Source organism: Fundulus heteroclitus, chromosome 12, assembly GCF_011125445.2.
Source record: "Fundulus heteroclitus isolate FHET01 chromosome 12, MU-UCD_Fhet_4.1, whole genome shotgun sequence".
Lineage (NCBI taxonomy): Eukaryota > Metazoa > Chordata > Actinopteri > Cyprinodontiformes > Fundulidae > Fundulus > Fundulus heteroclitus.
The window spans coordinates 16,101,554-16,126,676 of record NC_046372.1 but is presented as its reverse complement, the minus strand read 5'-3'; the positions used below and the strand labels follow the sequence as shown (position 1 = coordinate 16,126,676).

The 25,123-nt window shown below is 42.5% G+C and overlaps 1 protein-coding gene across 1 annotated transcript in view; it reads right to left on the bottom strand.

The window, feature by feature from the left end:
• The window catches only part of LOC105937247 (notch receptor 1), a 64,150-nt gene extending 39,417 nt beyond the window's left edge, over positions 1-24,733 (bottom strand). Inside the window, exons 1-4 of the mRNA XM_036144065.1 lie at positions 24,460-24,733; positions 23,269-23,350; positions 1,218-1,480; positions 792-1,130 (exon numbers count right to left, since the gene is read on the bottom strand). Of these exons, the coding sequence (XP_035999958.1) occupies positions 792-1,130; positions 1,218-1,480; positions 23,269-23,350; positions 24,460-24,520 (745 nt within the window). The 5' untranslated portion in view covers positions 24,521-24,733. The remainder of the gene's footprint in view (positions 1-791; positions 1,131-1,217; positions 1,481-23,268; positions 23,351-24,459) is intronic.
• Positions 24,734-25,123: the final 390 nt, after the last annotated feature.

Sequence of the window (25,123 nt, the reverse complement as noted above, 5' to 3'; positions counted from 1 at the left end):
ACATGTTTAAATCAAGGGGAGCACTATGGCGAAAGCCGTACTGCTCCACTTGTGAAAGTAAAATCTGTTCGGCTCTTTTTGGCATTAAGACAACAATTCATATTGCCACATTGCCAGACAGGACACTTTGAAAAAATGATAAAAAAAAAAACAACAAACAAAGATTATTGCAAAAGAGTACGGGGATAATTCTATGCATGATTGAAACAAATAATTAAAAAAAAAAGCAGAAAAATGCAAATGGCCCAATAAGTGTATCAAGGTTGCTCTTAGAGATATGAAAGGGCTTAAATATATATGCTGGGCTGTTTCTCGAGCTGCTACACTGCAAAAAGGGAACTAAAAGTAAGTGAAATTTTCTTGAAATCATTGTATTTTTCCTTGATTTGAGCAGGTTAATAAGACTATTTGCCAGTGGAATAAGATTTTTGCACTTAATATAGGAACAATTCATCTCCATCGTCTTATTTCAAGTGCAGGGAATCTAATTATCTTATTTTAGAGATGAATTGTTCCTATGTTTCACTTAAATTCACTTACTTTTAGTTCCCTTTTTGCAGTGTAGCAGCTAGCGTTAGCTTGTTGTTCGGCAGGTTGGAGAGACAGGAGCTTACTAACCTTTTTACGTCAAACATCCATTTCGTACTGTTAGCTTAGCACGTAGCACTATTGAGCATGTTGGTTTTCTTTCCTGACTGCCTGGCCTTTATTAAAAAAAGCTAAGGAGCGTCACATGTGTTTTTTAAAGGGAGCATATATATCTATATATTTATTTATTTTGATGACCCTACCTGGCACACAGGAACATTCGTAGCTGGTTTCTCCTGTCTGGATGCAGGTGCCTCCGTTCAGGCAGGGCGACGGGTTGCAGGGTAGGTACCGGCTCTCGCAGTGCTTCCCCGTGTACTCCGGAGGACACTGGCATCGGTAGCTGCCGACCTCGTTGATGCACGTCCCGCCGTTTTTGCAGCGCGGTGGGTTGGCGTCGCACTCGTTGACGTCCTGTTTGCACGTCTGTCCGAAGAAGAACGGCGTGCATGTGCAGATGAAGGTGGACTCCACGGAGGTGCAACGCCCGCCGTTGGCACACGGATTGGAAGCGCACGGGTCGGCTGTTGCACAGTCTTTACCTGCGGGCGCGGGGAATTGTGCAGTCTTAGCTGTGCAGACTCAGCGTCTGACAACTTCAAAACCACGACAGAGCTCACGTCTCTTACCTGTCCATCCAGGTGGGCAGCGGCACCTGTACCTTTGTAGACCATCCGGCTCACAGGTGCCTCCGTTGCGACACGGCGAGCTGAGGCAGGCGATGTTGACGGCCGTCATGCAGCGGCGGTCGGTGTAGCCCACTCTGCAGGTGCAGTTGAAGTCCACCGTGTTGCCCTTGGAGACTGCGCGACAAGTGCCTCCGTTCATGCATGGCGTGTTGTTGCACGGGTCGTGAAACTGGCACCTGCTCCCTACGTATCCATCTCGGCATCTGGACACAGCAGGAACGAATAATTAATGGTCAACAGCAAGGATTAGGTAAAGGATCTGAGTTTAAAACCGGGATGGGTTAAGTTTTGTTTTTAGTGCTTTCTTATTTTCCTATTTGACTCTCCACTGCAAAAACGGAACACAAAATACGTAAAACTTTCTTGAAATAAGTGTTTTGGCCTTGATTTGAGCAGGTAAATACGATTATCTGCCAATAGAATTAGTGTTTTGACCCCTAAAGTAAGATAATTAGATTTATTGCACTTCAAATAAGATGATGGGGATGAGTTGTTCCTATTTTAAGTGCAGAAATCTTATTCCACTGGCAGATAATCTTATTCACCAACTCAAATCAAGGACAAATATACTCATTTATAGAAGATTTTTTACTTTTCCTTCCCTTTTTGACTCTCCAACTGGTTAGACAAAGGCCTTATAACTACTGATCATGGCTCAGTTTAAAATAAACCTCTGAATTATTCAATCTGGGAATCAACAATGTTAAAGTGTGATAATCCTAAGGGACAACAGGGTTGGTGCACTCAAAAGTAGGCAAATAAGGCTCTCTGGTAACGGCTTCTGGTTTGATGGCAAGAATAAATGTAAATTAATCGTATTTACAAAGCGAGCAACACACAGCCCATACTCATTCCCCAACCTGTGTCCCTCATCCAGAGAAAGTTTCTAAAGAGCCAGGAAGGCAGGGAGCGAGTATTCACAGGGCTCTCGTTAGTGATGCACAAATCAATTGGCTACTGATCAAAATTGGCAAACGATCCCTTGATGGGCTCTGAAGAGAAATCAACAAGTGAAATACTTCAAAACCCGATTCAGTTTTTCCTACTCTGGAATAGATAGATAGATAGATAGATAGATAGATAGATAGATAGATAGATAGATAGATAGATAGATAGATAGATAGATAGATAGATAGATAGATAGATAGATAGATAGATAGATAGATAGGATCTAAGCAAAAAAAAACTTTCTTTGATGCACTTTGCTTTGTGTTTAGAGGCCAACATGTTGTCACTGCTGCTAAGTCATCCATTGTCTACAGGGTTCCCATTTAATCTTGCCGGGTCGCAGGCGAGGGGCCCACCACGGACAGGTCACCAGAGAATCAGACTGTTCTTCTTCTTTAGATAAACATGTTTTTCACTAATTTGCATTTTGTGATCAACTGAATTTCAGTGTTGTTTAATAACTGAATTCAGTCGGGCAGGTAAGGAACTGGAATCAACTGCATTGACAAGAACTGAATTGGGTCTAGCGATGGACAGCGGCACAGACGGTAGCACTTTGCTTACAGCAAGGCGGTCCTGGGTTCAAATCCTACCCTGGGGTCTTTCTGCATGGAGTTTACATGTTCTCCCTGTGCATGTGTGGGTTCTCTCCTGACACTCTGGCTTCCTCTGCCCGTCCAAACACATGACTGTCTGTATAAATGGGTGTGATGATGATAAGGTCTTGTAAAGTGTCTTGAGATGACGTTTTGTTGTGAAATGGTGTTTTATTATTTAACCAACTTGAACAGAAATTGGGGAAAGAACCTAGGGATGTATGCTATGAATGGGAATAATTTTGTAACATTGGACTGTTCTGATTCAAAACTACCTCTATCAAATACCCCGCAGAACCCTTTTGTTTTTCTTTTCTTTCAAAGCTTTTAGATTGAAATGTAGTGAATTAAAACAATGTCTGCATGCCAGATGGATGAGATGCTGAGGATCCAGACTGAAACTGCTGGGGTGGGAAAGGCTGGTCCAGGCTCAGGTTGAGATCCTGGTTCTGCAGGTCCAATTCCAGTGCTCCCAGTGAACCAAACAAAAAACATGCTGGTTTCTCAAAGAGTTAGTACCTCCTTGTTAAGGTTTCTTATCTATTTGAAGGTATAGAACATTTGTAGTGTCTGGACATCTGATCAGGACACCCTGGGCGCCTCCCTTCCCTGTCCCACTGGAAGGAGACCTCAGGGAAGACCCAGAACTCACTGATTCTACATGAATCAGTCTGTCCTGGGAACCCCTTGGAGTCCCTTAGAATGAGCTAGAGTGCAAGATTTCTGGGCTCCTGCGACCCGATCTCGGATAAGCAGAAGATAATAGATGGATGGATGTTTTAAAGTCCTTAGTCTTTGTAAATTTGTAAATTACAATTCAATATTTTTTTTTTGCACCGCTTATATAAAAGAGGGGATCAGAACAAATACGGCTGGGTTTTGTTGTATCACTACGCATGTGACAAATCTTGAAATTCAATAGAAAATCCCAGAGTCGAAATCCGAACAGATAAAAGCCCGATCAGTGCATCTCCCAATGCAGGGCGCAGTAATAAACGGTTTTTACTATTAAATGACATTGCAAACGGGGCGATAAGGGTCTGCGTGAAAAATTCCCTCGGTCTGACCATCTAATGTAGAACAGATTCCTGGATCAATGTGTGCTTCTGTGCTTCTTTGTCTGTCTTTTTGTGTCTCTGCTCTGTCTTCTCTAACCCCCAGTCGGTCGAGGCAGATGACCGTTCACACTGAGCCTGGTTCTGGTTCTGCTGGAGGTTTTTCCTTCCCGTTAATGGGGAGTTTTTCTTTCCACTGTCGCTTCATGCTTGCTCAGTATGAGGGATTGCTGCAAAGCCATGGACAATGCAGACGACTCTCCCTGTAGCTCTACGCTTCTTCAGGAGTGAATGCTGCTTGTCGGGACTTTGAAGCAATCAACTGGTTCCCTTAGATAGGACATTTTTGACCAATCTGTATAATATGATTGAATTTGACTTTGGAAAGTGCCTTGAGATGACATGTTTCATGAATTGAATTATATTGAATTGAATTGATGAGAAGGGGAATTGATGAGAAGCCACTGAAACTTAGAACATCTAATTACTTATTTATTAAAGAAAAATCACAATATCCTCAACTTGTGTAGGTCAGCGAATATCTAACCTTTGTTCGATTGATTTCATCATTAAATTAGCAGGGCTCTCCATGATCTTTATCCACCCGGTCAAGCAAAGGTGCCTCCTTGGTGAGCCACTGTGTTTATAAATCGGCTACCGGAGCAAAAACACATCCCGCTTTACAGTTTTGAGCCCGCAGCAACACCTTCGTGAGAAACTGCGCTTTAAAAGGCGCATCCGTCTTTCTGCCGTCGCCCCCCCAAGCGAACAATGTGTCAGAGGCAGGGAGAGGAGGGGGAGGCAAAGTCCTGTGATGTTTCTCACAGGTTGCGTCTGAGTCATAAACGCCGTTCGGACCCCAGCGAACAAACGCCCGCAGAGAGAGAGAGAGAGAGAGAGAGAGAGAGGAGCCTCAGATCACAGGGACACATTCACACATTTACAATTACAATGAGGGGAGCCGAGGGCCTGTCCCCAGAGGATGCACACGGCTCCACAAAAAGGGCCACACACCTAAATTTGGAGTGAGCCGCAGCAGCAGCACACATGCAGAAACTTTGCACAGTTGCATGCATCTTATTGTCCCTCGGTTTAGTTCGTAATTCTACGCAAATCCCTTTGGTTGGTACAAACTAGGGCTGAACGATTTTGGAAAATAATCTAATTGCAATTTTTTTTCTTAATATTGCGCCCAAGTTTAATTTATCATGTCTTTTTTAACATATGCAAACAACAAATCATTTTGTTTCCTCGCCGTGCAGATTAGTTGCTAAAAGACCCACAGCGTCTAAACTCAGAGCAGAAATTATTGCCTTCTGCCTACGATATATTTCAACCAAAATTGCAATTTTGACTTTTCTCCGCATTAACCACAAGCAACAAAAATGGCCTCTAAATAAAGATGTTTGTAAACAAGGACTATTTAAAAAAAGAACTTTTAATGTTTCTATTGATCAGAATATTATTCAATAGAACAGCTTTTAATTGATTTGGACATCAATCCTTGTTGAACATAAAGTGCAACCAACAAAGAAGTCTATGTATTGAAGTGAATATATGTCAGTACATGTGTATAACCGGGAAGTACACATGACATCATATGCCTACTCCGACTTCTTTTGTATTCTTTTTTTATATTCTTATGTTTTTCTCATTTTCTTTTTGATCCACTGTATATAATTGATGCACCCTTTCCTACTCCTGACTATTGACTGACTATTGAGCCGATGTGACAAGTGAATTTCTCCAATGTGAGATCAATAAAGACTATCTTGTCTTATCTTATTAAACTGATTGACTTTAATGCTTGTACGATTATAAAAAAACTCTAAAACAAGTAATAAAATTAGAATATCTCACTGCTGCAACTGTCTTCTCTTCTATGTGGAGGCAAACCCACTTTAAACATTTTACCAACACCTAAAGGACGCGTCTGATTCACTAATTGTTAAATACCCAAAAACTGCAGACCTCTGCGATTTGGAAATTGCGTTTTTTAAAATCGCGATTATATTGAAAATGCGATTAATTGTTCAGCCCTAGTACAAACTTCTACCGGTACGATTTTACTCGCTTTCTCTATTTGACTATACAGACTGGAACACGATTACAGTTTAGGACCAACAAAAAAGTTCTGTTTTCAGCTCTGATGGGGGGGGGGACCAAAAGCAGCCGCCCTAACGCTGCGCTCTAGCCACAGAACCTACAGTCGCCACGCTGGAGGTTTTCAGCCCTCGTTTCAACGGCGCACGTCTCCCAGCGAGGCTCAATCGTCACCAACGCCACGCACCAAAAACAATTTTATTCTGAAGCAGTTCAGATCTTCTGCCAGATCTCTCTCTTTCAAACGCTGACAGAGTATAGGATCAGCCATCTCGGCACCGACCAGCGTCTCTCGGGGATGAAATGTGCTCGTTTTGACCCTTTTGTCGGCACTCATTCATCCCGAGGACAAGGCTTCGCCACAGAGTTCGAGCCGTGAGCCGACATCATAGCGGCTTCAAAGCGCCACACCACCACCTCGGCGCTCTTATTCTCTCCTCCCCTGAGAGGATTCGCTCCGGCAGCATCGGACCGGCGGCGAAACTGTGTCTGTCAAGAATTGAGAACGAGGAGGGAATTATTCAACAAGCAGCGAGCAGAAATCCACATTTCTGCTGACATTTTCTCCCTGCGTGCCGCTGTGGGCGCAGCCTCTCGCAGACACAATATCACGAGGAAAACATCCTGTCCGGGGCGGCATTCCCACGACATCAAAACCCGGGGTCCCTCTGAAAATACCTGACTAAAGCCGGCGAGGCCGTTAGCCCTGAGGCGCTGGCAGGGACACGTCCCCAAACATTCCCAGGGCGTCCGGCACCTTTGTGTGTGTGTGGGGGCCGAGCTGTGGCCCCTCTGAGGGGACAGTTGTGTGTTTGCACAGGGTCCCCCCCTCTCAGGGGATTACGCAGCCTTCGGACTGTGACGAGGAAAAGAAAACATCACATGCTTGGCTCCCTGCAACATCAACAGTAGCAGCCAGCGGTGGAAAAGCGGGACCCGGTTTGACTGTCGGGGCTTGATGTCCACAAGACGATCAAAGGGGAAGCAAAATCTGAGTTAAATGTAACCAAACAGCCGATAAACGTATGATTTTCCACCTTTATTTAGACAATGAAAGGTGCTTCCAAACATATGTCAGTAGACGGGCCATTTATCCAAGTATGGCAACCGAAAAGGCTTTAATTATTGAGCTGAAAGGTACGGGAGAACAACAAACCACGAGTAAAGTCTCTGCAATTAATCTACCCGCTAATAATTATCTTGCCTTTGGAATCATAAAAGTTTTAAGGCAATTCTGTGGTTTAGCATCTCATTCAACAGACATGGCTGCAAAGTTTGGGTCCTCTATAGAAAAATGTGCCTCTCCTTTTTTAGATGACTTAAAGCTTTTAATTTAGACATTTGGGGTATCTTGGTATGTTTTAAGAGTTATCCGATCTTCCCACGTTCAAAGTAAAAGTTGAGTCCGCAAGTCGAGCTTGTTCCCAGTGGCCATTAGACTACATCAGGGTTGTCCCGATCTGGGATAAGCAGAAGACGATGGATGGATGGATGGATGGATGGATGGATGGATGGATTTAGACAAAACATGGATGGTTCTAACCTATTGATCCATGAATTGATTTATAAATGTCCCCTTTGGCCTTGGTAATTTCTCATTCTATGTAAAAACTAAATGGTTGGAGCTCCAGTGTGACAGAGCAAAAGTGCATCAGCTACAACTGACCGGCCACTTTATTAGGTACAGCTGTTCAGTTGTGTGTTATCAGAGACTGAACCAGCTGGTAGCATTTAGGCACCGTTATGTGGTGAAGATGACTTACTGGAACTCAAAACTAAACAAGAACACTGCAAAAATGAGTCAACCCCCTCCAGTTATTCAAATTTCCACATTCCCAGATCTGTGGGAAGAGGAGGAGGAGTGGCAACTATCTTTCAGTCTGATTTATTAATTAGTCCCAGGCCAACTAATAATTACAGTTCTTTTGAACATTTAACCCTCAGTTTCCCTCATCCAAACTGCAAAGCAATAAAACCTCTTCTGTTTGTTGTTTTGTATCGTCCACCAGGCCCTTACACTCAGTTTTTGGATGAGTTGTCAGATTTCTTATCTGATTTGGTGTTAAATACTGATAAGGTTATTATAGTGGGTGATTTTAACATCCATGTTGACACTGAATGTGATAACCTTAGTGTAGCCTTTAAAACTATCCTAGATTCAATTGGTTTTGCTCAAAATGTGCATGAACCGACGCACTCTCGGCTCCATACTTTAGACCTTGTGCTGACATATGGCATTGATTGTGAAGAATTAACAGTATTTCCTCACAACCCTGTCCTGTCTGATCATTTTTAATAACATTTGAGTTTAATCTAACTGAATTCTCCACCCCCAAAAGAGGGTTCCATTATAGTAGATTTTTATCGGATAATGCTGTATCAAAACTTAAAGAGTCTGTCCCCTTCTTAATATCCTCAGTATTGCAGAAATGCCCTGTAGATGGCAGCATTGCTGTTTCTTCCCATTCACAAATCGATACCTTTGCTAACAATGTGACTTCCTCATTGCGTTCTGCATTAGACAATGTAGCTCCCTTGAAAAAGAAGGTGATTATTCACAGGAAGCTGGCTCCTTGGTTTAATTCAGAGCTGCGTTCCTTGAAGCGCAATGTTAGGAAATTGGAGAGAAAATGGCGCTCTACACACCAAGAGGAATCCTACTTAATCTGGAGGGACAGACTATTGTTGTATAACAAGACCCTCTGCAGAGTTAGAGCAGCATATTTTTCATCATTAATTGAAGAGAATAAAAATAATCCTAGATTTCTCTTTAGTACAGTTGCCAAACTTACCCAGAGCCACAGCTCTGTTGATCCATCCATTCCCTTAGCTCTCAGTAGTAATGATTTTATGGGATTCTTCATAAATAAAATTGATGCCATTAAAAATAAAATAATTGGCATCCTCCCAAACATGATTACCTCGTCCTCAGTAAGTGAGGCAGCATTGGAGGAATCTTTAGAATCTGCGCAGTGTTTGAACTGTTTAAAAGCAGTAGAGCTTTCTGAGCTATCTAAAATTTTAGCTTCATCTAAACCTTCTACCTGTATGTTAGACCCAATCCCAACCAAGTTGTTTAAGGAGGCATTCCCTCTGATCAGTGGTCCTATTTTAGACATGATTAATCTATCCTTAGTAAATGGATATGTACCACAGGTTTTGAAAGTAGCTGTTATTAAACCTTTACTTAAGAAACCTTCTCTTGATCAAGATGAGTTAGTAAATTACAGACCTATATCTAATCTTCTTTTCTTATCTAAAATTCTTGAGAAAGTAGTTGCTAATCAACTTTGTGAACATTTACAAAGTAATGACCTACTTGAGGAGTTTCAGTCAGGCTTCAGAGCTCATCATAGCACTGAAACAGCTCTGGTGAAGGTCACTAATGATATTCTCATGGCCTCAGATAATGGACTTGTGTCTATACTTGTCCTGTTAGATCTCAGTGCTGCGTTTGATACAGTTGATCACAATATTCTCCTACAAAGACTTGAACATACTGTAGGGATTAAGGGGAAAGCATTAGGCTGGTTTAAATCTTATCTGTCAGACAGATTCCAATTTGTTCATGTTAATAATAAATCTTCCTCAAACTCTAGGGTCACCTGTGGAGTACCACAGGGTTCAGTCCTTGGACCAATTCTATTTACTATATATATGCTTCCGATAGGCAAAATTATCAGACAGCATGGGATTAATTTCCACTGTTATGCTGATGATACTCAGCTATATTTATCCATAAATCCTGATGAATCTAATCAATTACTTCGACTGCAGTCATGTCTTGATGACATCAAAAGCTGGATGACTTTAAATTTCCTGCATCTAAATTCTGACAAGACCGAAGTTTTAATCTTTGGGCCAGAGTCCTCAAAAAATAAACTTCTTAATCAATCACTTAATCTGGGTGGCATTAAACTGGCCTCTGGTAATAAAGTAAAAAATCTTGGTGTTATTTTTGACCAAGACATGTCATTTAAATCCCATATTAAACAGGTTTCCAGAGTTTCCTTTTTTCACCTCCGGAATATCGCCAAAATTAGAAACATTCTGTCCAGGAGTGATGCTGAAAAACTGGTCCATGCATTTGTTACTTCAAGGCTGGACTATTGTAATTCTTTACTATCAGGAATTCCACAAAATGCAGTTCAAAGCCTTCAGCTGATCCAAAATGCTGCAGCAAGAGTTCTGATGAAAATCAACAAGAGGGATCATATTTCTCCAATTTTAGCTTCCCTTCATTGGCTTCCTGTTAAATCAAGAATAGAATTTAAAATTCTTCTTCTAACGTATAAAGCCCTTCATAATCAAACTCCATCATATATCAGAGCTCTGATTACCCCGTATGTTCCTAACAGAGCACTTCGCTCTCAGACCGCAGGTCTGCTGGTGGTTCCTAGAGTCTCTAAAAGTAGAATGGGAGGCAGATCCTTTAGCTATCAGGCTCCTCTCCTGTGGAACCAACTCCCAGTTTTGGTCCGTGAGGCAGACACCCTGTCTACTTTTAAGACTAGGCTTAAAACTTTTCTTTTTGACAAAAATTATAACTAGTGACTCATGTTACTCTCAGCCACCTTTATAGTTTTACTGCTATAGGCTTAGGTTACTGGAGTATATCAGGATCTAATTTTCCTCACTATATTGAGTTCTACTGTTCTTCAATTATGCATTATGTGTTGTCATTTCTGCTTTAACTTTCTGTTCTCTCTCTTTTCTCTTCATAGTAGGTACACCTGGTCTGGCGTTCTGTTAACTGTGACATCATCCAGAGAAGACGGCTCACCCGCTACTACCATCTAATGTAGAACAGATTACTAGACCAATGTGTGCTTCTGTGCTTTTTTGTCTCTCTTGTTGTGTCTCTGTTCTGTCTTCTGTAACCCCAGTCGGTCGAGGCAGATGACCGTTCATACTGAGCCCGGTTCTGCCGGAGGTTTTTTTTTCCCCGTTAATGGGTGGTTTTTCTTCCCACTGTCGCTTCATGCTTGCTCAGTATGAGGGATTGCAGCAAAGCCATGTACAATGCAGATGACTCTTCCTGTGGCTCTACGGTTCCCCAGGAGTGAATGCTGCTTGTCGGGACTTTGATGCAATCAACTGGTTTCCTTATATAGGACATTTTTGACCAATCTGTATAATCTGACCCAATCTGTATAATATGATTGAACTTGACTTTGTAAAGTGCCTTGAGATGACATGTTTCATGATTTGGCGCTATATAAATAAAATTGAATTGAATTGAATTGAAAAAGAGAACTAAAAATAAGTAACATTTTCTTGAAAAGAATGTATTTGCCCTTGATTTGAGCAGGAAAATAAATTTATTTGCCAATGGAATGAGTATTTTTACCCCTAAAATTAGATAATTAGATATACTACACTTGAAATAAGATGATGGAGATGAATTGTTTCTATTTTAAGTGCAAAAATCTTATTACATTGGAAATTAGTCCTATTTACCTGCTCAAATCAAGGAAAAATACTTAAATTCCAAGAAAGATTTTCTTATTTTTAGTTCTATTTTTGCAGTGAACCGCTCATCTACATGATTTGCAAACACAACTATCTCTTGGGGTTTGTAGAGAATGGTGAGGAAACAGATGAAAAAGCCCCGGTGATGTCAGAGAGTAATGGGCAGACTGGTTTGAGAAGATAGAAAGGCAAGGCTAGGTCAAATGACACCTTCTCAAACCCAAGGTGTGCAGAACACCATCTCTGTAAGGAAAACAAATGGTCTGAAGCGGCAAAAGATCCCTCCAGCTGCCACTCCTGGCAGCTAACAAAAATAAAGTAAGGCTGAAATTCACACATCCTCGCCAAAACAGAACAATAAGAGTGCACAAGAGTGCAAACAAACTCCGCCCGGTCCGACGAGTCTTCATGTCAGCTGCCATATTCAGAAGGTAGTGTCAGAATGCTGTGTTAAAATGAAGATGTGGATCCATGCTGCCTTGTTTTTACGGTTCAGGCTGGTTGAAGTGGTTGTTTAGCACTATTTTGGTCCCTTAGTACCAACGCAGCATTGTTTTAGTGACACAACTTAGCCAGAATAAAAGGTTTAAAAGGTCGGAGTCGAACCCGGGTCGACTATGGGTTGCGCTACCCGCTGCGCCACCAGTGCTCCCCAAAAGTTGTTTTTTTTTTAAATAATCTTTTAAATCTGTGATGAAATTTAATTTTTCCCCCCAAAATGACAATGTTTTAGATAAGTGTTAGCAAAGGCCATGTAATGACCTTGTATGTTTTTAAATTTATTTTGTAGCAGGGTGTACTCAGATAATATGTTGTTGTTTTTTTTGTGTCTTTCTTTTCAGATTCAACCTCAATACTAAAATCACGATATCCAAAAAGCATTTCGTTTCACTTTGGTTTGAGCTTACTGAAGCAAAAGAGAAGACGGTCAACTTCTGCAAAAATTCTGTTTATAGTCTAAACAGAACGAGCAAACCGACTCTAAGCCATGCTCATCCAGAAGCGAGTCTGATCCAGCGTGTCGGTGCAGTTTGTATTAAACTGGCAATCAAACTGCAAAAAGGGAACTACACTGCAAAAACTGAACTCAAAATAAGTAATATTTTCTTAAAATGAGTGTATCTGTCCTTGCAACTCATCTCCATCATCTTATTTCAAGTGCAGAATGTCTAATTATCTTATTTTAGGGGTTAAAATACTCATTCCATTGGCAGATAATCTTATTTACCTGCACAGATCAAGGACAAATACACAAATTTTAAGAACATTTTCTTATTTTAGGTCCGTTTTTGCAGTGTAAAAGTAAGTAAAATTATTATTAGACTATTTGCCAGTGGGATTAGTAGTTCTACCCCTAAAATAAGATAATTAGATATTCTGCACTTGAAAAATGATGATGGAGATGAATTGTTCCTGCTTTAGGTGCAAAAATCTTATTCCATTGGCAAATAATCTTATTTACCTGCTCAAATCAAGAAGTAATGTACTCATTTCAAGAACAATTTACTTAATTTTAGTTCCCTTTTTTGCAGTGCACAGTCGCAATGTGACAATTTTAGAAGAATGAGAAAGTTAAAAAGGAGCCCAGGCGCTCTCTAATGCTATCTTCACATTAGCAAAGTGTCAAATTCTTCTGCATGCAAAGCGGCATGAAGAACAGTGGAGGCATGTGAGTTACATGTGTGAGGCGAAGGGGGGGGGGGGTTGCTCTGTTTGTGGGGAAGAAGGAGGGAGGGAGGCCGGTCCGGTTAAACCCCAGCGGTGGCGAGTGCTTGAGTCGCGAGGCGCCACACGAGCTTGCTGGAAAAAGGCCGCTGGGAGCAGGTGCGCATGTTAATGAGGAGACAGCAGCTGCTGCCCTGGCCAGCCACCCCCCCCCTCCCTCCTCTCGTCTGCCTCCTTCCTTCCCTCCACGGCATCCTGTCCTACTACTGTCCTCAGCGCGGGGTAAAACAAGGCAAAGAACATCTTCGCAGACTGAAAAGTAGATTTTATCGGACTTCTCGTATCAAATGGGGACTACGACGAAAAAAGTTGCCCGTGCGAGAACGCCGCATACATCACGAGGCGGACATTCTCCGCACCGTCGGCTCATTTCAATGGCCTCCCTCTTTTCCTGTGTTCTTCCAAGTGAAACGAGGAACAAGAGAAAGAGGAGAAAGGAGAAGGAGCGTAAGTGGGTCCGTTGCCAGCTCCCCATTCAAAGCTCGCTCCAGGCCCGGCGCATTCAGCTGTTACTCTCATTTCCCGGCTCTTTGCGCCTCTCGCCGTCTTGAACGATCTTTCTACGAAAAAACGTCCCGTGTTCCTGAACCGGCTGGTTTGGTTTCCTCTCTTAAAATCCGAACAGTTGTTGGCGACCAGTTCTTTCCCTCCAAAAAAAACCCAGTTCCCTCCACTCACAGCCTCTTTTCATGGCGGGACACCGCGTTCAGATTTATAACTGATGCTGGTGACTCCAAATTGATCGTATGCTTTTTTTTTTTGTTTCCCTCGAGTGTTTGGGGCCAAGAGTGAGCAAAAACCAAAGCTCAAAATCCCCCAAAAAACACACACACACAAACAAGGGGGACAAAGCACAGAGGTCTGGATGAAAGGCTACTGGAACGGGCTTGGTTGCGCTCTCAAAGGGAGCAGCTTGAGAAGTTTTCACTCCAAGAGTCTCCTGGCCTGATTTTTAACCTCAATAGAGACTTGTAAGCAGCTGCACACGGCGGCTCGCTGGAAGAGAGAAAACTCTTAAGAGGCGAAGCGGCCCAACGTCTCACACACAAGGGCCTGGAAGACAAACAGAAAGTCCCCCGCGCCCCTTCACGCCGACGGATGCTCTGTGCAAACACACGCCAGCCGAGGCGCTAACAGAAAGTCAACCGTAGCGCACGCTGGGCAAAGAATGCTAACAGTTTGTTCTTTAACTTGTCAAAACCCTGTCAGACACACTCGTCTGGATATACAGCTTCTACAGGCATAGAAACGTTTGCCCCCAGAGGGTTTTGAATGTGTAATAATAATAATGTAAAAAAAAAAAAAAGAGGGTCGGGAAGATAAAAGATGTTCAGAGACTCCTTGTTTGAGTCTTTTCTGTGTTCAAAGCAAACAGAGCAAAGCAGCTGCTTCAACAAGCCGAATCTGATGGCCTGCAGAGCCAGATAATCTCGACGGCAGCAGGTAAACCCGGGGAAGGAAAGGTAAATAAAGAAGACATGAAAAGGAGGGCGCAAATCAGAAGCTGAGCAAATATCAGGTGGTTTGGGAGGTATAATGTGACTGCGGGACAGCGGTGGAATTATCTGCGCGGTGAGGACGATACTGTTATCATCCCCTCTGTCAGCCGTCATTGTTCCCCTCTGTCCTCGCTTCTTCGCTCGTCCCTTCAGCGAACGCCCCACGCGGGCGGCGGCTCGGGCCCGCGGCAGATGTTGTGGTGACATCTGACCCGGGGCCAGGCGTCGCTCTGAAGGGGGTTTTCCTGGCCAATCTGCCATCTGCCATCTTTCTGAGGTCACATACACACACACAGATGGAGCGATGTGATATGTGGGCTACACATGTGCACTGTACACAAATAAAAGCCCAGAGAGAAAGAGAGAGAGAGAGAGAGAGAGAGAGAGAGAGAGAGAGAGAGAGAGAGAGAGAGAGAGAGAGAGAGAGAGAGAGAGAGAGCGCACGGATTCACGCAGCTGCACGGAGATCACGTTGAACGTCGTTTAAGAGGATTAGTGAATTAGGTTGTCTATTTAGTCAATTACGGTGTCAGCACCTGGTTAAACAAAAAGAACTGTAAATATTCCCTATTGTTTTTATAAGTAACAGTCAGATTATGACCAGACTACAGTTTTATTGGAACATTTAACCACACGGGATACAGTTAATTTACCGTTTACGTTTGGGCATTATCACAGATATACATTCACCTGACGTCTTTTCTGTAATTATTTAATTCCCTCATGGATTGAAATTAATTTTCAACTCTCAAAAACTTACAACACAGCTATAGGATTAATTCCGGCCAACCATCACCTTAACTCTCACCCTCATTCAGGTGATCAAAACTTCGTTCCTTTAAGCCAGGCCAATAACGACCCTAACGACTCCTCGTTACAGAGGAGTGGACCAGTTTCGGTTCAATCTGCTGGCTTAATGTCTTTAACGACCGCCCATTACTGAGGGGTGGTCCTGTTTCTGTTGAATTTGCATGTTATCTAAGCCATTACAAGGCCTTTGTTAGGCAGTAGTATAAAGCTTGGTACTGCACATTACTCCAGACTTTTTGAATTGAGAAAGCTTCCTGGAGAGGAAGCGAAACGTCTTCAACTACGAAAAACAAGTCCAGTTGCTTTGTTTATTACCTTTTTTTTGGAATGACCATGACCTGGATGACTGAGAATCTTCACCAGCATTGAAATTAAGTCTTAACACATTGGCAACACTAGCAGGCAGTGGTGAAGTAATAAAGAGGCTTTCTTTATTGCAAAGTTTCCAAAACCGCTGAAAAACTACAATTACGGAGTGATCTGACTTTTCTTACGCTTTCTTTAGACCAGAAATGAATACAAAGTTGGCCCTGCACCCTCTTGTTCCTGCGCACTGCCTTTCAGCTGGTGTAGAAACAAAGGTCTCTAGACTTTTTTAACAAGTGAAATGATTCGGCTGTTTGGAAATACTTCTGCTCAGCAAAAAAAACAAAAAACAGACAAGGGTTAAACAACAGTTAGCAAGCAACAGGTGACTGACTGCAGGCTAAATACCCAAGCATACACATAACCTGATTAACTCACCAGATAATCTTAGTTTGCTATTCTTGAAAGGAGCAAATGTTAACAGAACAGCAAGAAAAGCGCGATAACCACTGCCACCGTTAGGGGCCGTTAATTTCACATAAGTCTATCTATCAAAATCTACAAGAAGAAAAGTTTTAGACATTATTACAATCATAATAAATATAGGGTTTTATTTTTTTTTAGCAGCAGTAGGCTTATCTGTTTTTTTAATTTCCCAGTGGCTGTGATTTAATAACCAGACATTTCTTTCCTCTGATGTTTCAGGTGCCTTCGTCAAACTGGGTTAGTGGACCATGTTTGTATCTCTGACTTCCTCTCTCTTCATCCTGTCTGTCCCCCCACCACCACCACCTCCTCTACTTCTCATTTCCTGGCCGTTTGCTTCTGTGCCTCGGCTAAGTCCTCTTTAGTCTTGTCTGATCTGTTTTAAAAGCTTTGCCCAAGGGGAGAGAGGCCTCTCCTCCTTGTTTTTCTCCCCCCCTTTTTTCTTTTGCCCTCTCCCGTTCTTTCCCAGCAGCGTGTGTCGCGGCTAACCCCACCGTGTCAACTTTACATCCGCAAGATGAGAAACTTGTCACTCAAACATATTTTTAGACTTAGCTTCAATCACACAAATCGACTATACTGGGATTAGAAAGTAGCCTCTCGAGTCGAACTAACTGAGTCGGAAAATCCACGGTTGTTTTTAGTGGAACTGAGGCCAGAGTTACCGCTGGATCCCTACTGGCCGCAGAAATTACAGGACTCTCCAGCGCTTGCCCTCTCCTTATGTTCATCACTCTTTTCCTTCCTCTGTAATCGTACAGGAGAGCTGACCTGGCCGGCACACATCTGGCAGCCTTCATTAGTGACCCTGTGAATTTAGGAGCAATACGGATGCGGCCCATGGGAAAGAGCCGGCTCTCCCCAGGGACCAAACACTTAGCATGTGTGTGTGTGAGTAAGTGTTTTTTGAGAGACCGAGCCGCTTTAATGACTTCTGCCACAGCCTGTTTTACTAGGCTGGGAACCACTTATGGGCTTTCCGGGAGTCTGAAGCCGTAACTGACACTGAACCCCCAGGTTGTGTGTGTACGTGTTACAGAAAAATACCCATCCTTACATCCCGTCTGTGATAAATTACCCCATTAAATGTTTTTTTTCAGGGTATTTACATCCATTTATTACTTTATGTATTGACACATAATTACAGATTTGTATATTTCTATGCCAGTTTACATATTATCCACATCTGCTTTTGATTTATAATTATTTAACGGTGAGGACAATTTACAGTCAATACAATCAGCAATTTCCAGCAATCCCAGATTAGAGCTTTGGTTTTACCATGCTACTCTCGATTGTAACCCATAATCTTACAATGAAAAAAATTATTTCACAACAATGTGAGTTATTGAGAACATTCTTTAATGAAAATGGTTTATTTTTACAACCCAATTTCATTTAGTGCGGCTTTGATCCCCTTTGGGCTGGCTCTCAAGAAATAACACAGATTGGCATCCCCGATCAAACCTAAAGATGATTGATTGACTATTAGTAGACTATAGAATTAATTGAAATTGGTGGTTGTCAAAACAGGTATGACACATCGCTCTTGGTTGGTAAAAATTGATGCACTGTTGGTTTGGAACGCCTGTCTTGCTGCTTTTGCGACCTTTGTCCGATGGAATTACAACAACTTCAGCATGTAACCAGTCAAATGGCTAGCATCAAAGCTTTATCCAAAATGTCTCACAGGCAAACTTTTTCAACAAACTGCTTTAGATAAATATGGGAAACAGCTGAAAAATAAATATACTGAAATACATAAAAGTATTATAAAGCTACATAGACCATCTTGACACAAACAATATATTCTGATCTTATATCTCTTTTTAGAAAATCTCAATATTTTCAAAATCAGGTGGGGCAGATTATCTGCAATTAACCTATAACAGAAAGTATTCTTGGATCAATGTGTGCTTCTTTGCATTTTTGTGTCTCTGCTCTGTCTTATTTAACCCACAGTCCTTCGAGGCAGATGACCGTTCATATTGAGCCTGGTTCTGCTGGAGGCATTTAAAAAGGAAGGGGTGGAGAATAGGGGGAATAAGTGAATGATATCAAGACATCATTCACAGCCACAACAAAACTACACAATTTCTCCAGAACATTTCTGTTTGAAATGTATCTTGGATCCTGTCTCACATTCTTTCAAACCAACAGTTTTTATCTGCAACAGCTGAAAACCATAGAATGGGAACTAAGCTTAAAACAATGTAAGTACAGATACCAGCGTCAAGTACTCACACTCGTACTTGTAAAAGCAACACGATACTCTGAACTGATACCAATTTTCCTCCTGAGCTGGGCTACACTGCAACTCAAGGGCTAGGGTCAGATTTAGGGTTAGGGAGTGGTGGTATACACCAAGAGGTTGTTTGCTTACCCTCCAAAAGAAAAAGAAAGAGAGATGATAACTGAATCTCTAACTGAATTCATCACTCTTGATGGTCAGTCATTTTCAGTGGTCAATGATATTGTTAAGTTATTTGTGATCTATAAGTACCAATTTATTAAATACTCAGTATCAGTACTTGGAATCTGCAATTATCTAAACTGATGTACTCATACTTGTATCGGGACACTCCTACTACAGAGCATAGTGCTTTTATTCCTAGGCAGTTTTGAACGATACTCAGAAATATCGGAAATTACAGAAATGCATATATTGTTCAGTGTTCACCCTACTTCTGCTGGAGATAGGCACCAGGGTTGGAGTAATAGATAGTAATGGCCGTCTTCCTGTTGTTTCTCAAGTTTTCGAATACAATTTCTGGCTAAAGTGCAATAGATAAGTTAAACAAACAGGCTAAATCAATTTACTATGTGCTCATAATCAATCTATCTGACTTAGACAATGTGCTTGTTGTGTGGACAGTTAATGTCATTTAAAATCATCAAGGAGATTGTGAAATTCTTATTGATACTATCCTGTGAAACCAGAAATGCTATTTAACTTGCAATCAATTTCCATAAAAGGCCATCTCATACCTTTCTCCAAAAATATTCAGGGAATGACTTGCTGAGTCCGGTAGTGGGCGACTGAAAGCTAAAAGCGCACCTGGCAGATATCGTCAATCTGTTTTTGTGTGGAGCTCAATGGGCAAAAACCACAAGCAATCATGGGTATTAAGGAGCACGCTGCTGTGTTGATGCGTGGATGGCCCACACTGTTGTTATACGTCAGACCACGAGCAGGTGGTCTGGCAGGAGGCAAAATAATAGAAAAGAGGAAGTGTGGTTTGGAATACGCGAAACGCCTTTGTTTCTCAAACACACACATACACACACAGATGTGAAGACTGTCAGTGACTCCGTTCAAAGTTTATGCAATTTGTCCTGGCATATGCCAAGCACAGAGGCTCAAATATCCAATGTGCGGAGGTTCTCCACCACCAAGTGGCTTCTTTCAGCCAGAAAACCCCTTAACAGCCAAAGGGAACCGAACACTGGCAACGGCGGCCATTTAAAAGGCTTGCACTATGTGCTTCTGCTTGTGCGATGATATGATCAGATACGGCACCTTTTCTTCCCTCAGGCCACTCCGAGGCTGCTTCCTGACTCTGAATAGGAGTTGGGGGGGTGGGGGGGTGGAGGATGTGAGGTGGAGTTAAGATAGACTCATCTGACTGTGGCAAACAGAGGTGCCATTGAAGAATGTTCAGAACTGGAGGGACAAGGGCTCACTTTCATTGAGGTAAATGAATACTGTAGCGGAGACACATACCGGTGAGGAATTAATGGCTCTGATTGTTATCTGAGGCATCACTTGCTCAAACCCCAAAAAAGCCAACAGGTTTCAGCAGTTAAACAGCTAGAACCTCACATTTTTAAACCCTTAATGGCTGCTGCTCTCCTTGACATCTCAGAGTTAGAGATGCCAAGAAAAAAAAAAAGATAAAAAAAAGATATGGCTGCTAAACAATCATGCAGCCACAGGTGTTTCATCTATGTTGGTTAAAGATTAATTTCATTTATCACAAATTTTTACTTTTTCAGCATGCTGAAACCTTTGTTCAGCGTCAGATTGGGGACTTCCTCCAGAGAACATACAGTACTTCCCTTCCATGAGAACTTTAAAGACAGCCACAAACAGATGCTTACAGCAATCAGGCCAGCTTAGGTCAGTCTCATGTCTTTAGCTACATTCACATACACTAGTTTGCAAAGGTCCTAAAGTTAGCCTGGTTTTTAATAACATTTTTACAAAGTTCTTTAATTGGGCATTGGAAGATTTTTCACTCACTTTTCACACAGGACCAAACCCTTTTCACAGGATTGGTTCTTACTGCCATTTAACTCTAAAATATGGATTATGTATCCATCCATAAAAAAAGGCTCCTAGACTCCTCTAGCGTTAAGCAAAGAAACACCAAGAAACTGTTTCAAACTGGATCTTTTGATACTTTTGACACTGGCATCCTTTCTGACTTCTCCAACTGATTCTAAAGGCAGCTACCAATATAACAATTTGACAAAATAAATAGCACTTTAGCAACAAGAAGATGATCCCTGAGACGCTATTGGTTAAAAACATTGCAAAAAGAAGATGATGAACTTGTAGGGGTAGTTCAAGTTCTTGAAAGTGAGGTTCTGGTAAAAAGTCATTAGCTGCAGTTGATAATTCTTGTAATTTTGCATATAGCCAGATCAGTTTGTTCACGAGACAGAGGCTAATAGCTAGTTCAAGCAGGGGCCAGCTCCAAAGCCGATATTTTTGTTCTTAAACAAAAGAAAAACCTTAAAATGTTTTTGCAAATGCTATTTTATGAACCTTCCTCCCCCTTGAGGAAAGAGCCGTCCAATGGACAATGTAAAAACAATGTAAAGCATATGATATAGAATAACTACTGTATATTTGAACACTTATTCTAATCATAATCAGAGTATAAAATGTATTTAAATATCATGAAATGTTAAAATATACTTTATTTTGAAAAGCCAACACCTCCGGCTCGTGTCTGTGTCGCTGCATAGCTGCTGGTGTATGAAGCTACTGGTGGCGCTGCTCTGGGTAGTGAAGGAAAACTAGAGACGCCAGTCCAGCGACTCTCACTGCAATATTCCTTAACTATCGCTCTAAGGATAACCCTTTTGTCAGGTCAGCTGCCTTTTTGTTCTTGTCTCTTAAGTACATGACCTTCAGGTACTGATGCTGATGCATTTTTAGGCTTGGCACTTGCCTCTTTCGTCCTTCGCGTTTGTGCTTTGTGACACGTGTGCTAATGTGCTTCCATATTCGGGTGCAGGTACGGGACATAACATTTGTGAAAAAAAAAAAAACAAGCAAAAGTCAACAGAAATAATTTAAGAACGAGCGATATTACTGATTAAAAACATTGAACAGGTTACAAAAGATCTGGTTCCTTGGAAGCAAAACAAAGATAAGAGAGGGGGCTAATACAGTGTTGTATTTGAGTAAATGTTGTCTTTAAAAGGATCTTTTTAAATCACAAACCTCAAATTTTTGGTTTCCAAGCACCAAGTTAACACTACCCCTCACCAGTTCGCATCACTCGGCAATCAGCACAGTGCCAAAGGAGGTATGTGATCTCTCAACAGCATCCTTCCTCGCCCCACATCGAGTCGGCCCGACATCTCTCATCTCCTTGGCCAGAGAGCAGCTCTGCCCCTGAACTGCTTTGATTTGGGTCATCCATTGTCCTACTGGAATCTGCAAGATATTATTTCTGGTCTAGGCTGCTTCGTCTCAGTTCCCGCCTTCAGAGGGCATTGCTGAAAACAAAACCATCCACCAGTCTTAAGGTCTTAAGTATGAAGAATAATAACCTTTGAGGGATAAAAAAAGAAAAAAGAAAACTAAACTAAACTTTGTGCTGGTTTACTTTAAATACCCTTAGCTAAAATAACCAAAGTTTTCAAACTTTGACAATATACCAATGCTTTGGCATCCATTGAACTTTCTACAGTCCGTCCATTGCCACAGTAACGACCAGGACGAGAACAGAGCGCCACTGAAGTACACAACAACTCGCTTGACCTTGGGCGCCCGCTCCAGCTCAACCTGATGCCCATCTCCATGTCAAATTGGAGACGTCTGAGGAGTAGGACAGTGCAGGGGCACAATGATGGCTTTGTGGCCCAGCGAGGAGGAGGTGGAGGTGGGTGTGTGTGTGTGTGTGTGCTTGCGTGCTCGTGTGTGAGTGACGAGTGAATACATGACCGGGCCAAATTAAGATGTGGCGGGGCTCCAAGATGACTGCCCACTTGTTGCTGTCCGAAGCTTTGACCCGGCCGGCTCAATCATACGGTGAGTGAACCTGACTGCTGCTGCTCATGTCAGTGTGGGACTTTCAACAAGAACGCAATAGAGGAAGACTTAGGCCCTTTAGGTTTACACTTAAACCTGAAAAAACCCCAATTCTACAAGCCTTTTCTTAATTTTTTAATAGGCTATAAAGGGTCTAGCCATCTGTCTTGGGCAATCAGAGAGAGTGTGCACTGAGGGCCATTGAGGAGGGGACAAAATCCCAAGAGAAGGGTGTGTGTGTGTGTGTGGGGGGGGGGGAAGCAAAAGGACTGAGTTTGAGGGTCTCTCTGGGAAGCCTCACCCAGATTAGTCACACAGAATTAATGGCAGAGCAGAACAATGGTCGCCGAGCTTCTGGCAAACCCAGCTGTCGCTCCGCGAAAGAAAAGAAAAACAAGATTTAGGGCCGGAGAGACGACAGAATGTGGCGGCAGCGACACATACCCCAACACAGCATCTCCCGGTGACCCCCCCCTGCCCTCACAAGGGGTCCGCCACTCATCCCGCCCTACGTCCTCCCCCCTGACCGTTTGCCACCCAGAAATAGCTGCAGTCGGGGTGAGCGCCGCCCGTTTCGCCTCCCTCCCTCCCTCCCTCCCCGTGCAAACCCCCAAAAACTCGGCGAGTCATCTCAGACGCCGGCGTTCCCACATTCCGACTCCTCCGAGCAGGCATTCGTCACAACTCGCGGATTCAGAAGACAGAAGCAGATGTTGCACCTACTTGCACTCTCCGTTGCCATCTGGAGTTGCTTCACACCTCCCTTGGTTCAAGCATGACTCCGTGGGCATGGAGCATCTCAGACCTGCAAAGGCAAACATTTAACACATGCACGCTGCAAAACGGCTGAGTTTGTTTTTTTCATTTTGTTTTAACAAAGCAAACATTTGAGGTGAGGCAGGGTTTGCATCTGACACAGGGATTAGAAATTGCCCAATTTAAGTCCACCTCGCTACCTCAGCTTGGAGTTTCTGTGGGTTTGACAGAACTTGGCGGTGGCTCGACATCAGCATGCTCTAATAATACGCAGCTTTACAGCATTAAGAAGGAAAAGCACAAAACATTTAGGAAGTAAAACAAGAGCCAAAGCACACACAAGAAACAACACTACATCCAAAACACTTTTGCAAACGAGAAAAAGTTTTTGTTTTGGTGGTTGCAGGATAAGGTTAGGAAAGGTTAGGGCAGGGGTCTGCAACCTGTGGCTCCAGAGCCACAACAGGCTCTGGGACATTCCACAATGGCGCTAAACAATTAAGGCTAAAAAATGCTGTAGAATTATGTTATAATATCTATATTATACCTATAAATATGCAGATTTTCTGTAGATTTTTTCACTCTTTCGTGTCAAAATTCTGCTGAATTTACACAAAGGAATGCCATAAAAACAACTTTTATTAAACTTTTTTTTACATAATTGTGCACAAATATCAACTTCCCAAATGTTGATATTAAAACCAATTCTCTTTTTGCAAAAAAAAAAAAAAAAAAAGGTTTTCAGTTTTTCTTCATTTAAAACCCTAAAAATGTAAAGAAAGGGTTTTTAAAAGATAACCAATAGCAGATCCTTATCAATAAGGTGAGTTTTTTGGGGGTCATATTAAGATTTGTGACTCTAAAAGAGTTTTATGTAGCTGGTTCGAGGGCAAAATGGCTCTTTGGGTTGTGAAGTTTGCAGACCCCCTTGAATAGGAAAAGACGTGTAATTTATGATAGAACAAGTGCAAGATATCAGAAATCAGAATGTTGGAGACTAACTCTAAGCAGTCAGGAAGTTGTGTGTGTGTGTGTGTGTGTGTGTGGGGGGGGGGGGGGGTCCTTAGGCTGACAAGAAAGTTTTAAAAACAGTTCAACATGTTAGTAAAGTTAGTAAGTTAGTAAAAAGTCATTTCCATTCAGCTCTTCGCCACTCACCTCGTGCTATTCCTATCAGCGACAGCAGGAAAGTTAGTTTCACTAGCAGAAAAATATGCATTCCTTCTGGTTGAAAAATATTGTACAAATCCACGTGGGTTTTTTCATAGATCCGATATTATCTTCCTCCTTGACAGGGATTAAAAAACACAGAGACACACACAGAGAGCCCGTTTTCAGTCCACCCAATAGATCCACAGAGAGTTTAAAGCAAAGCGAGGCGGACTCCGGCCATGAGACGTTGTCACTTCGAGTCCCGGCTTGGAAATGATTGGAGGGGAGGGAGGAGGTGGGGAGGTGGAGGTGGAGAGGGGGGACGAAAGTCTCCATCCGCTGCTCCTCTCTGCGCTCCGAAAGGGGCGTTTTTCCTCCACACCGACACGCTAACAATCACATGGCTGTTCCCTAGACAGGCACAAGCTGTGCAGCTTGATGAAGAGATAGCAGGGAGTTTGTTTTCGTGTGTGTGTGTGTGTGTGTGTGTGTGTGTGTGTGTGTGTGTGTGTGTGTGTGTGTGTGTGTGTGTGTGTGTGTGTCCCAGCGGTTTTCCCACGTAGTCGATGGGTAATTACTCTGACACTTGTGGAACCTCAGCCCCCCCCCAACGGTCCCCCTGGAGAGTGTTAGCTGCTCGGCTACTAGCTTGTGCAAGATGCTAAATAAA